General features: G+C 31.7%; 1 protein-coding gene across 1 annotated transcript in view; it reads right to left on the minus strand.

Moving 5' to 3' along the window:
• LOC123668840 overlaps nucleotides 1–14999 on the minus strand; it is a 66493-nt gene that overhangs the window by 43387 nt on the left and 8107 nt on the right. Inside the window, exons 7-22 of the mRNA XM_045602531.1 lie at nucleotides 8434–8547; nucleotides 8187–8354; nucleotides 7953–8082; nucleotides 7624–7690; nucleotides 7354–7486; nucleotides 6583–6738; nucleotides 6194–6334; nucleotides 5961–6048; nucleotides 5772–5874; nucleotides 3323–3499; nucleotides 2932–3022; nucleotides 2623–2740; nucleotides 1654–1762; nucleotides 1256–1449; nucleotides 627–800; nucleotides 297–421 (exon numbers count right to left, since the gene is read on the minus strand). Of these exons, the coding sequence (XP_045458487.1) occupies nucleotides 297–421; nucleotides 627–800; nucleotides 1256–1449; nucleotides 1654–1762; nucleotides 2623–2740; nucleotides 2932–3022; nucleotides 3323–3499; nucleotides 5772–5874; nucleotides 5961–6048; nucleotides 6194–6334; nucleotides 6583–6738; nucleotides 7354–7486; nucleotides 7624–7690; nucleotides 7953–8082; nucleotides 8187–8354; nucleotides 8434–8547 (2088 nt within the window). The remainder of the gene's footprint in view (nucleotides 1–296; nucleotides 422–626; nucleotides 801–1255; nucleotides 1450–1653; nucleotides 1763–2622; nucleotides 2741–2931; nucleotides 3023–3322; nucleotides 3500–5771; nucleotides 5875–5960; nucleotides 6049–6193; nucleotides 6335–6582; nucleotides 6739–7353; nucleotides 7487–7623; nucleotides 7691–7952; nucleotides 8083–8186; nucleotides 8355–8433; nucleotides 8548–14999) is intronic.

A 14999-nucleotide genomic window follows, 5' to 3' on the forward strand; every position in this document is an offset into this window, starting at 1 on the left:
GCAGATGACGTCGTGGAGATAGCAGGGCCTAACTGGGTATGGAAGGCTCAAGACAGAATTAAATGGCAATCTCTGGAATAGGCCTTCACCTCATAGAGGGTTCTTCTGGTGCACAAAAAACTACTTTTTATAAATAGATAATTGTTATAATTTTATTTACCAACACCAAATTGATTTTTTTTATTTTTTACCAAATTTTGTAATCAATTTTTGTAAAAAAAACAGAAATAACTTTTTAACTGAAACGGGTTTTTATTTTTATTTATTTATTTATTTCTACTGAGATGTTTAAATACCTGTGTGCATTGTCCGTAGAGATCCACAACTGCATAGATGTTAAGATGTGGGACGTACCAAGCTTTACCCATATCCATACCATCCAAATAATAATGAAGACTTCTATCCGCGTGCCACATCATACCTACGATTTAACACTTAATTTATTTATATTTTTTTGATTATTCTTCACACAAACACACTTCTTGTGACAAGTATAAATTACTACTATTGGTGCAATATAATGCGTCCAACTTATAAGAAAACCAAACTGCTGGAAATAAGATGGAACTACTTTACTGTCTTTAAAATTTTATATCATAAAATATTTCTTGAAAAATTATACTTGCCTACACGACTGCCCACGGTAAGCGTGTCGAGATCCAGTGGATAGCCACTCCTGACGCATTCCCCATCCTTCATCATGGCAGCACCGCTTAGTATGTACGTATCGCAATTAAGATCAGTCGCTGTACCAGCTAAACCATTCGTCTCAAGGTCATCTGGTCGAATTGCCGTCACACCTACAAAAATAATACCGAAGACATATTAGACATTGTAAAATTATTGCGCTCCGTTAAAATGTTTTTTTTTTTTTATGTGCAAAATAATTAAGAGTTTAAAAAGGATTTGACAACTTGACTTATGTCAATTTGGAAATGATGTCTTTCTCGTTGTTGATTAATAGTTTGATTTTGATTAGTAATCATTAAAATGTAACAAGCTTAATTATACAACCGACTTAGGACCCAATCGTTCATACTTGTACGACAAAAGTTTGTGCAGTGCAACCATTCTATGGTTACAGTACAGTACCACATAAAGTAAAGCTATAAAATATTTATTTATTTATTACTTCTTGCATAAATATAGTGAAACACTTTTACGTAGTAGAAAAAAAGGAAAAAACAGCAGTACAGATATAAAATTAAACAAAAAAAAGTAGTTACAATGATAGTCCTAACTACTACTAATTTACCTATCTCCAAACTGCCTATCCAACAGTCTACCATGGAGTCTATCCTCAGTTCGAACATGTCGCACTCTCGAAGTGGACGCGAGCTAAACAACACAGCATCATTAAATTCTGAGTACACAGCAGCTCTAGAGGCGATCAGACGTGTGCGACTTAACCGAGCGTTGCGGCCATGGACTCGGTGGAAACACATCTCTCTGAAAAAAAAGCATAATTTCGATAATTATTAGTCAAGAATTTTTGACAGTTTTAAGTACCTAATTTTTTTTTCATAAAGCACTAAAGTGAACTAAATCATAAAGACAATGTATATATCCGTAAAATTCTTATCATTCTCTACGACATCTTTAATATATTGTAATAAAAATGGGTAAAATCTAAATTAACATATAGACTCTCACGGATAAATCGTAGCATTGGACTCGGACGAGAGCGGCGACTCGGGTGAGTACGCCGGAGGCGGCGAGTACGAGTCGACTATCGTCGCCTGCGCAACTCGACCGTATAAATCTACAAAGGATTTATAAAATCACAACACTATATATTCTAATGCACTGTTCTTTTATTGTTACATTTGTAAAGAAAGTTCAGATCATTGTCTATAGTCCAATATATTTATATTAAAAAAAATACAAATATTCTTTATTGCACACTACAAATAAACACAGCATAAAATAGTGACAAAATAAACAAATATACGAAAGGTGGGGCCTTATTTGGGCAAAGAACATGAAGAGAATGAAGCGGAAAGAAAGTGTACTCTGTATTTACCCATGTTTTCGTTGTTTGTTTGAAATTTGAGCTTTTATATATATAAAGGTAGTCCACCCCTATATCATTACAGCCTATACAGTCCACTGCTGGACATAGACCTCCACAAGTTTACGTCAAAAATAACGTGAACTCATGTGTTTTGCCCATAGTCACCACGCTGGGCAGGCGGGTTGGTGACCGCAGTACTGGCTTTGTCGCACCAAAGACGCTGCTGCCCATCTTCGGCCTGTGTATTTCAAAGCCAGCAGTTGGATGGTTATCCCGCCACCGGTCGGCTTCTTAATTTCCAAGATGGTTGTGGAACCTTGTTATCCCTTAGTCGCCTCTTACGACACCCACGGGAAGAGAGGGGGTGGCTAAATTCTTTAGTGCCGTAGCCACACAGCCCTATATATTGTTTTTTAATTTTTAGATAAAATATTTTTTTATGATACATTAAAAAATTCATACAACCCTAAATTTTTAACCCTCTACGATCAACCCCTATTTTTAATAGCGCTTAGCGGAAAGACAACGTTTGCCGAGTCAGCTAGTGTATATATATACTCGTATATATACAGGCTAAACTTTTAAATAGTAAATACAGTAAAACTAACCAACTACTCCAAACACGTGTTCAGGTATATTAAACGCAGCAGGTCCTTGGTCCAATCCGTTTACGAAAAAGTGTAGAATACCCATATCTTTTCGCATTACTCCTACTGTGTCACCTTCCTGTTAACAAAGTAATTATTACAGTCACCAAAACAGACAGTGAAAATCTAACATTTATATTCTATTGACCATAAATAGAAACAGATGATAATTATCTAGTATGCTTTCTATAGTCGAAAAATATAGCATAAATAATAAATAATAACATTTAATCTCTTTCTATTTCTTTAATTTAATTTTTGCATACATACCACTAATCGGTTGAGATTTCTAACATACTGAGGTATGATGATAGTACCATCTCTTATTACGTCTTCACCAGTCATTACCCAAGTGCCTGATCTAAAATAAAAACTCATATGACATAATTTATCACTTATTGTAATTTAAAAACAAAAGAAAATGTTATAAATTCACTTTCAATGAAAAACGATGGGAGACATCCGAGTAATAACATCCAGACGACAACACGTCATACGATTGAGAAAAAAATTGTGAAAATTCTTACAATGAAGATGACTGTATAAGTGCATACAACAAAGAGACTTGTTCGGCCGCCTATCTGATGATAGTGATAACTGATAAAAATTCCGTCTGTCCTCCATACATGTAGATATTTATTTATATGTATATAAGACTCACGTGGCGGTGCTCATCTTGAATGGATATTTTATATCATTTAAAGTGTGCTGCGTGACTCCTATCTCAATGCTTCCGGCCCACTTGGGGATCACGAGATCGAGCCGCACTTGGAACAGCTCATTCGTACGCAGCGTTCTGTTCGTCATCGCTACGCCGTTGTTGAAGAGTTCGAAAGCACTGAAATTTATATTTACATCATCTATCATCCAATATCATGACAATAGTTTTAGTGTAGTAGTGCGTGCAGGCACCTAAAACCGACGGCCTGGTTTCGATTTACACTCTGAATGGGTATATGTAAAAGTAAACGTGTTCAGTCTGAACGTTTATTCCTGTGATCCTCCACCGTCGTAGAGAGCGCTTTCAGTGCCGGTTGTTATCATAGATAGAGATTGTGGCGTATCCACACATAAACAAACTTTTTATATAGCGTAACAATCAAACCATATTTCATATTTTATATTTTATTGTGTTTGATTTTATTATTCACTAGTTGTACCCTGCGCATGTTGGTATGCTTTTTTTTTGCTCGCTCAGATACCTTTGTGGCCTCTGCACAACACTTTGCTGAAGATCATGGCATGATTAAATGCATTGTTTAAGATTCTATAAAGGGCATACAGATTATCATTCATTTATATATATAATATTCATTAATAAAAAGTTATTGGAGATTAGAAACATACTATCAATACTTCATTTGCTAAACGATCGTTACTTGCAGTAAGAAGTACATAATTTTAAAGCAATATAACTAGTCTGGCCATAAATACTGTTACATAAAAACTTTTCTTTTTTTCAACTTTTTAATCATTTTGAAATTGGAACACATATATTACTTTAAAAACTTATTTCGATTTTGCGCTATTTCACATATTTTTTCGTGTTCATTATCACATTATAATATGGAATGGGGTGTTAAAGAAAACAGGATTGCAGTGATCGCCTTGCACAAAGTGGGTATGGAGCCGTCGATCATATTCCAGACACTTCAAAAGCTTGGTATCAGCCGTATGTTCGTATATCGTACTATCAACAGATACAGCAACACTTCGCCTGTCGAAGACCAGAATAGATCAGGGCGGCCGCGTGCTGTTAATGCTGTTAAAGCCAGAATTCGTCGAAACCCCATTAGGAAGCAAAAAATCTTATCGCGAGAAATGAATATTCCCGCTAGGACTCCGTCGTGTATAATAAAACAAGACCTGAAGCTCGGTGCTTATCGCCGATTTACAGGACATGCCCTAAATTAATCTCTACAATTAAAGAGAGTGGATCGATCAAAACGCCTTCTGTCGCGATACGCAGGTGAAAGGCACGGAAATATCCTCTTTACCGATTAAAAACTTTCACGATTGAAGAACATTACAATAAGCAAAATGATAAAGTGTACGCTTACAGTTCTAAAGAACGGAAAGGTACAACGTGGTCATCATCCTGCGTCAGTGATGGTTTGGTGGGGCGTGTCTTATCAAGGAGTAACAATACTACATTTTTGTGAAAAAGGAGTGAAAACTTCAGCCAAGTGTATCAAGATCTTGGATCATGTTGTGAAACCTCTCAGCAATACACTTTTTAAAAATATACCGTGGACTTTCCAGCAGGATTCTGCACCTGGTCACAAGGCACGAACTACCCAAGTCTGGCTTGAAACCAACGTTCCGGACTTTATAAGAGTTCAAGACTGGACATCATCTAGCCCAGACCTTAACCCTTTAGACTTCAAATTATGGTCAGTTTTAGAGGACATGGCCTGCTCTAAATGACACGGTGACAGTGACCGAGTCTCTTAAAAAATCTTTGGTGCAATTAGTAGCGAAATTTCCCTTGGAAACAGTGCGTAAATCCATAGATTCGTGGCCAAACAGATTAAAGGCACGTATAAAAGCTAAAGTTGGCCATTTCGAATAGAATATTTTTTTATTACTTGCTGAGACGTTAATAAATATGTAGGTATAAATTTTAATAATATTACATTATTTTTAAAAAAAATCATTTTCATTTGTAACAGAACTTATGGCTGGACTAGGTAATAAGTAGTGTAATCAGTATTGAAACAATTACATGTATGATGATGATGACGTATAATTTAGCATGTAACCACTGCTGGGCATAGGCTTCTTTCTTAATGTAGGAGAAGGATCGAAGCTTAATCCACTACGTTGCTACTCTGCGGGTTGGCGTATATGTTCTCTACTGTGAGTAAAGATCGCTATCAGGTATTTATGATAACAACCGGGACCGACGGCTTAACGTGCTTTCCTAGGCGCGATGGGGACACCCACAAGGACGGACAACCGAACCGGATAGAAATATTTGTACCAATACAAATATCCAACCCGAACGAGATTTGAACCCGCAATCGCCGGTGTGTGAGCGCCTACACGATACACGCACTACTACACCAGACCGACGTTAAATAGTTACATAATAATAAAAAAATACTCACTTAGGCCTATGAGCAGTCTTACCATCGTTAATAATAATAACATACGAATCACGCAGCGTATGAAATAAAAGGCTATCTTCATCTATCCTTGGCCTGAATCTATCTACGAAACAAATTATTCAACTTTACTCGTTATTGTAATCAAAAATATTTATGATACTAATCTCATTCAAGATATTTAGTACTTACTAGGCTCAGGAAGATCAGGTACACTCAATACAGTAGGAACGTTGTTAATATTACTATCTATATCCTCGCATGGATCTACGATTGATACCTGGGTAAAGTTTAATAAATTATTAATAATAAAATTATTTATTTATTGAATAAACACATAAAAACTTAGTATGGAAGCATTAAAGTTCTTCTTGTTAGTGTCTATTACTCTATTATATTAACAATCAATATATAATTAGAAATACCTTGACAGTCATTCCATACAGATCAACAACACCCCACACTTGTTGTTCAACTCTGTCTGTCGCTACACCTTGGTCAATTCCATTTATAAAATAATGTAGCTTGCCATTGGATTTTCGCATCATGCCGACTGTATCGCCTTCCTAAAATCATATAATTAGTATTAGATTTTAATTACTAACGTAAAATGCAATAGGCCAATTTTATTATGGATCGTTTTTTTTAGACATTTTTATTTGTTGTTATTTTTGTTATAATAATTAAATTTAATATTATTATTGATATCAAATAAAAAATAGGACTTAAATTTATCTTCTTAAGTACTTGGCACGATTTTTTTTATTAGCTTATTGTTTACGTTCTTCATAAGTATGCCTTTTTTCATACATACCCTTAATTCATCTAGATTAAAGTTGCCATACTCCATACAAGATCCATGACCATTGAGAAGCACCTTGCACCCGGACATCATGATTGTACCAGAGTCCATGTTTGTCATGGTAGATGGGAATCTTATAGTTGCTGGGTTGTGGGATGTTACACCAACCTATAATAAATTTATTTCATACTAGCTGAGCCCGCGACTTCATCCGCGTGGAATTTAACAAAAACGTTATTGTTCAGTTTGCAGAATTATAAAATAAATAAATTTCTAAAATAAAAGGAGCCTCAGTTAATCCTTATTACATCAGCAATCTGCCAGTGAAAGTCCTGTCAAAATCGGTCCAGCCGTTTCAGAGATTAGCCGTAACAAACAGACACACAGACAAAAATAATAATAAAAAATTATTTTAATATATGTACCGTGTCTAACATACACACATGAATTTAGTAAAAAGCAGTAATTTTAATATTACAAACAGACACTCCAATTTTATTTATTTGTATAGAAGAAATGTTAATGAAAGTAATACATTTTAAGGTTTAATTTAATATTAATTATCTCCTAACCACCGATGAAAATTGAAGATGCATATATTTTAAAAAATTTAAGATTTTTTACAAAAAAAAAAAATAGAGATAGGTAATTCTTGTGATTATATCATTTTAACAAGAAAATACCAAAGGCTTTGTAACTTTGTTATAATAACCACATTACTTTGTCACTTTTTAAAAAAAAATGATATACAAGTATCTTTATAGTTTAAAACAATAAAATTACCTCTATACTACCACTCCACTTGTCTACAAGTCTGTCTATGCGTATTTCAAACAGTTCATTGTCATATAACGGACGGTGCGTCATAACGACACCATTATTGTAGTCATCTAAGGGTCGGGTCCTTTCCGCAGTTCTAAAATATATATAAAAATATATATTAGAAACTTTCGTACTACCTGCAAAATTCTTCAAATACAAATAAGAAAAAATTAAACTAATACTAGTATTACTGCCGTCATAAATAAATAATAAAAAATATGTTTTACATACTTGTTGTTAGATGAAAGTTTTACTAAAATACCGCATCTCGGATGAAATCGTAAGCGATCATGAGCAACTGTAAAAAAATATATTTTGTGTCAGTCTTTGTTCACAAAATTCAAATACAATCATTCTATTCTTCTTCTTTAAAGGCTATGGCTCCATCAGCTTTTTGCAGATGATTTTGCCAATGACAATTGCTGAAGTGGATTGAAGTCCGGAGACAGGGTCCGCTTTTGACAGTACAATAGTGGGTTAAGTTCTTAAGCTGCGGTTAATTGAAAATATTTGAAATGATTATTTAATTTTATTTAAAAATCATTCTTTTAACAACCTACCCAAGGCACACGTCACGTCTGCAGGCATTGTGACATATACATCATGGTGGTTTTTAGGATATGATGATTCTGGTATCACTGCATCTTCACTTGATGTTAAAGTATCATCATTGTTAGGGTCCTCATCAATCTGCAATATTGTGAATCATTATGAATACAATTTTAGTATAGAGTATTTAAATAAATATAACATGGCAATTTGACAAAAACACAAAAGATTAATTATCCACGTACTTGGTCTAAACTACTCTCCATTATAGTGCGCATGCCATTTGTATTTGTATGCATGATGGACACCTGAACACATCGTCCATACAAATCAATTACAGCAAACAACCTCGATGGCAGATCTCTAGCTGCTATGCCCAAACATCTTCCATTTACGTAGAATGTCAATTCACCCTGTAAATAATACAAGTAAAGTAATTTCGTTAATTTTAAACACCAATTAAACAGTAGATTCTAACAAATCATAACTTACTTTACAAGATCTCATAACACCAATGGTATCTCCTTCGTGAAGTGTGTCCAACTCTGGACCATATGAATTGATTAGTGTTACACCATCTTTTACTATAGAACTCCCAGACATTATCTGAAAACATATACAAGTATTAGTTTACCAATTTGTATCGGCTACGTAAGGCTTGTCAAGTGCTTAAAGGTTTGTAGTGTTTGTTACTAAAGTTGTTGAGCGTGGAATTATTTGTCATTAAAAAATAGTTTACAAGCTAGTGCATATCTTTCAAAATTGTTACTAAAGAGTTATAAGAAATCATTATTTATAAAAATTGTAATGTACCTTTGTTTGATTATTATTTTAATTCAATTTGTTAACTATTTTTACAATTACTATAGCAATGATATAATAAATCTATGGATAGGCCCTACCTATACAAAAATCGTGTATACCTACACAACTACTAAAAGGTTAATTTACTTATTTATTTATTTATTACAAAAGAAAAAAAGATAAAATTTATGTGATAAACAGTGCAGCAAAAACAATGAACAGTTTAACAGTGCACTGTGTTTCTAAAGTAATAATACTAAAGTACATACGATATTATATGCTAACATAAAAATATGATATAAAGCTATACAAATATAGATTATACATGTGAATATAATTGGAAAGAAATTAAAATAACATAAGTGGTTAAAAAATGGTAATAATCATAATAAAAATAATAAATGCGGTCATGTCAGTCTCTCTCTTTAAGTTGGTCTAAAAAGAATTTTTTAAATATGTTTTTAGTTGTTTTTTTGAATTTTTTTTTAAATTCGATGGCAGATTATTTACTACTATACTATGCCTAGGTATTTTTAATGTGTGATTTGTAATATTTCTTGTTAGTTTATAGTGACTCATTTTTATTTGAATGTTTGAATTAAAATATTGTTCTATTAATAATGTACATTTTATTTTAGTATGTATTGGCATTACTTTGCAGTAGTTAAATAATTTCAAGGTTTTGTTTTTGTATTTATTTCTTATGACGTATATGGGTACGATTGTTTTTTAAGATTCGTAATTGGAGATGATAGATTCTATCGAGATGTGATTTAAATGTAAGACCGTAGGTGCTTAGTCCATAAGATATAATAGATTCACCTAAAGATTTATAAAACATTAATAGTATTGTGAATGCAATTTTAGGTTTAATTATGGTTAATTTGGCTAAAAGGGCACGTAAGTTGTCCCAAACATTGTTTATATATTCCTTCCAATTGAGGTTAGTATCTATAGTAATACCAAGGTAATGCTGAGTTTTAACAAAGTCAATGTGGTTACAGTTCCAGATACCAGTATATCCCTATTATCCCTATATAGTGATTTGTAGGTCCCCAGAGAATCTATTTTGCGTTGAGCTTATATAGATGGCTTTTGTTTTTTCTTTATTTAATACTAGGCTAACATCATGGGACTATTTTGAAAGTTGGTCAAAATCATATTGAATTTTTTTAATTGCTTGTTTTGTATCATAATGGGCCGACAGAAGACATGAATCATCCGCATATTGATACATTTCACAGGTTTTTACAACGTTTTTAAGATCGTTAACATATGTTAGGTAATGAAGGGGTCCTAAAACTGAACCCTGTGCAGTTCCTTCTGTTATTTCGTCACAGAGGGAATCAGAACGCGATATGTTCTATTTGAAAGATAATTATAACACCAATTTAGAAGTGGGCCCCTGATTCCGTTATTTTCTAATTTTTCAAGAAGAATGTTATGTTGTAGAGTATCAAATGCTTTGCTATAATCTATAAATATTACTAAAATGTGCTTTTTATCGTTCAAGTGTTTATTTACAGAATTTGAAAATATTGATAAAAGTTGTGTAGTACTTTTTTTTGTCTGAAAACCGAATTGATTACTATATAATATGCTATTTTTATTATAAAAGTTTTGAATTTGTTGATGAATGTATTATTCCGTTATTTTATCAATTATTGGTAAAATAGTTATAGATAGGTCTATAATTATCATATAAGTCAAAGTTTCCTTTTTTTATTATAGGTCTTACAGTACCTGTTTTTAAATCTTTAGGGTACATTCCTGACATGACACTACCGTTTATAAATTTTACAAGAATTGGAGTTTAATTTTTCACATAATTCTACGATATCAACTCCGCGAATACTATCTATCCCTGGTGCTTTTTTGGTATTGAGTGAATTTATTATTTTAGATATATTACAATTGTCGGCTTTAATGAATCTACATGTTGAATCATCACTCACACAATTCATCACTTGAATTTTTATAAATATTTTTGTCAAGTAATGGTACTTGACATGTATTTAATATATTTTTAACGTTATTATTAAAAGATTTTGCGAAATTATTACAAAGTTCTTTGATTGAGGCATGTTTTTTATCGAAGGCGTGTAGTATAAATTCATCTACGGATTTTTTTTATCGTACCGGTAAGTGTATTTAACAATTGCCATAGTTTTCTGGGGTCATTTTTGTTTTTAATAATTTCATTTTTATAGTATTTATTTTTAAAGTAATTTATTTTATAATTAGCATAATTTCTTGCTTTTTTATAATTCTTAATATCATATTATTAACATCTTTTTTCCATTATCTATATAATTTATCTCTAAATTTACATGCTTCGATTACACTTTCATTTATCCAATTATTATGAGTACGCTTCGGATTGGTGATTATTTTTATTTCGACTTTTGATTTATCATAACAATCATTAATTCTTTTATAAATTGTGTGTAGATTTCTAACGGGCATTTTATATTTTCAATTGCTTTCCAATTAATATTGTTTAAAAGGCTTTTTAGGCGGTCGTTTTTAATAATAACTTCATTTTTTATTCTATTGTCATGTATGGGTATTGTACTAAGGCACGTCATTGCAATCATTCTATGGTCGGAAAGTACGGTGTCAAGTGCTGTTGTTAAAATGTCTAGTGTGCGTGATTTAACATATATGTGGTCAATGCAAGATTTACTAATTTTATTACTAGATATTTCTATCCGTGTGTAATCTGAGATCCCAAACACTAGGCCTAAGTTAGACATCATATTATTATAACTATGTTTAATAGGACTGTCTGATTGTAAATCAATATTGACATCACCTATTAAAAACAGTTCGTGTTTACAGTCTATATTCTTAACAAGTTTTTCTAGTTCATTAATAAATAAACATTTACTATTGTTCGGTGGACGGTAGATTGCACACAGTTTTGCAGAATAATTATTTGGTGTTTTTATAGACGCTAAAATACATTCAAAGCTATTAGTTATTGGCTTATTGACAGTCGCTTTAATATTTTTATTAATATATATAATAATTGCACCTCCTTTAGGTGCTTTAGGCAATGCTGAGTGCATTATATAACCATCTAAGTTAAACATATTACTTATGGAGTCCGAAATATTTGCTTCAGTTATAACTATAATATCCAAAACTATATTACAATGTTTTACTATTTGTTCTAAGGCTGAAAAATATTTGATCATCGATATTATATTGACATGAATACAGGACAAAGTTATACTATTTTTAGTTGATAAACAATCTACAAAGTCATTCAAATTTGAACAATTAAATATTTCAGTTACTTCATTATTAATTTCATCCATTATTATGTAAACTTATAGTAATTATTATAGTTATATTAAAATTATAATAATTATAATAAATAATAGACAAAAAAAAAATTTAAATTATCAAATAAGCTTATTTATATCTTCTAGTGACCTCAAAATTATTGGTTGGCTGTCTTGTTTTTTCTAACACGGATAACTCCTTTTTTGCACCATATGAATTTGTACGTCTTTAATTTATCTTTAGCATTCCATAAAAGATGTTTATTATAGGGTGTAAAGGACTCTTTCATAAATACTGTTTTATTAGAGGATATTTTATGTTCACTGGCTACAAGCTCTTTTAATAGTATTTTGGTAGATTTGGATGCACTTATCCATTTCTGTGTTGTTTCCGCATTTTTCATTTTAAGTTGTACTGTTCCAGGGAAATCGTTTTGTTTTGTTTTTCTTTTTAGCTTTATGTGAATAATATCATTGCAAGGCATTTTAAGTTTTGTTGCTATATTTTCAACTATAACCTTTGTTTCCTCTATCTCACTATTTGGTATATTAAAAATTTCTAACTGATCATTTAGTTTATTTTGTTCTGTTTCTTGTTGAATTTGCTCTAAGGCTCTCATTCTATTTTCTAAATTAGAGTTTTTATTTAATAATTCTGTATTTTTTCATTTTAATTCTTGAATTGTTTGTTTACAGAAATCGATACTTTCCACTATTTCGTCCATTTTGTCACTTTGATATTGTAACGTTTTAATAAAATCTTTCATTTCTCTTTGTATAGATTTTTCTATTTATTTTGTTAGTTTTTTTAATATGTATTTCATATTCATTGCTAGGCGTGGTGAATCACGAGGCAATTTATCATTGTTCATATCATCATCATAATTGGGTGTAAAGAAGGAACTTCGTCTTAGTGAGGAATTATGGCAATCTTGACATGTCCTTTCCAGATTCTCTGTTGTGCGTAATACGGTAATTTGCTTATTCGTTAAATCTGAGCATGTAGTGTTACTGTGTACCATTTTACCATATTTGTTACATTCTAGTTTTTGACTTCGTTTGGTAATATTTTTTGCGCATTTATCACACTTATTCATGTTATATATGGGATTTAGTCACCGAATTTATATTCTCACAAGTCAAATAAATATAATCTTATTATAATATACAAGAATTAATAATATTTAAATTAAGATATAAAATCAATAAAAATAAATTGACATTGACTTGACAACTTTCTTTTTCTTTTAGTAAGGTACGAAATGTAATACATAGTACCAATCGTCAATCGCTAATCGGACCTAATCAGACTAATCGTACACTGTAACAGTACGATCAACTACGAGTATATAATCTATGTTACTTGAACTACGTTCACCGCGGTCCGGCGAGTTTGTATTGTACGTCTATGGGTCCGAGTAACACACTGTCCAACTAGGGTCTTTTCACTTCTATACTTTGACGTTTTCTATAGAGGCCGATTAGCTCTTTTTGGTAGTTTCCTATATCGCTAGATGGCGATAGCGACAAATTTGTGAGACGTTTGACGCAATTCCTTATTTCAGTATTATTTTCAAAACTTAAAAATAATAAATAAACTGAATTTACAGAACACATTGTATCGCATATTTAATTAATTTTTGTTACTTTAAATTCTTTTGTTTCCTTTAATACATAGTAAATTCATTTAAATAAGCAGAAATTTGGAGGAACAGAACGTATGTACCTAGCGGCAGCACCATGGCTAACTTTCAATTCCGTTTACGTTACGTGACGCGAATGTGGTATTTTGCTTTTTCTTGTGGATTTTTCTATTTAACGACCCTGCTTCTTCACCTGGACGCCAATTTATCTATGTGTCCGAATGTCTGACTGTCCGAGATGATGTTATGTGTCCGACTGTCCGAGATAATGTTATTCGTACGACGTTCGTTGTTCTAAAATGAAAAGACCTATAGAGCAGAACGGTACGAACGAACGATTAATGTAGAATCATAAATGTGTTAAGACCGTACGAGTTACATCGCGTAGCGCATTTTTTTACTCAAAGTTTTATGAACATTACGTAAACTAATTTCTTTTACGTAATTTTTCTTTTCTGTTTTAGTTTTTCTTTAGCGTAGGTAAGCAAAAATTGAGAATTTTAGTAATTTAAAAAAACTTTTAAATACACTTTTACGTAAAAGGAATATAAAGGAATTATATTTATGGAAATCAAATAATGTGTATAATGACGTTGCCTATTTCACAATCGTATCTTTAGTGCTCAAGACAAACAAAAAATATCAAAATAATGGAAAAAAAGTATTTCGACCTGTACACTGTTTTGTAGCCAGGTACTATTTATTATCATTGGGTCAAAAAGTCTGGGTACTACTAAGTACTAATAGTACTAATAAGGTGTACTAGTACATTTTTCAAATTGTACGAACAGAGTGCGCAAAGACCGATTAAGCCATTAAGCTATTTAAGTTTTTCTTCAACCGATCTATTAACATCGATTAATGAAAAAAAAACGGTTCTTAATTTGTTGTGATTAAAATAATTTAAAATATTTCAGGGTAGCTAACTAAGTCGAAAGTCGACTTTTCTGTATCTTTGATCGCAAGAATACACGTCTAGTTCTACGGTTTTTAGAAATATAAATAATAATTTCAAAAATTAAATAAAACGCTTTAATAAAAATCCAAATTAAAAAGTATAAAATAATAAATAATTTTAAAACGGATATGGAAAAAGAAAAACATTGATTGTATGTACTCTTTCTTACTCTATTCATTTCTAAACAAAATTAATAATCTGAAATGAAATAAAAATCTGAAAATGTACAAGTAATAATTTTTAGGTTTATTTTGGTTATTCAGATTTTGCTTGATACATTTTTTCTGTGTTATTTACAATTTTGATTACTCCAGACGACGCATGTATAAGCCACGAGTTTTCTTGCTTTTAAGACTCCTCCAA

The sequence above is a fragment of the Melitaea cinxia genome, chromosome Z (genome assembly GCF_905220565.1).
Source record: "Melitaea cinxia chromosome Z, ilMelCinx1.1, whole genome shotgun sequence".
In the NCBI taxonomy this organism is placed as follows: Eukaryota; Metazoa; Arthropoda; class Insecta; order Lepidoptera; family Nymphalidae; genus Melitaea; species Melitaea cinxia.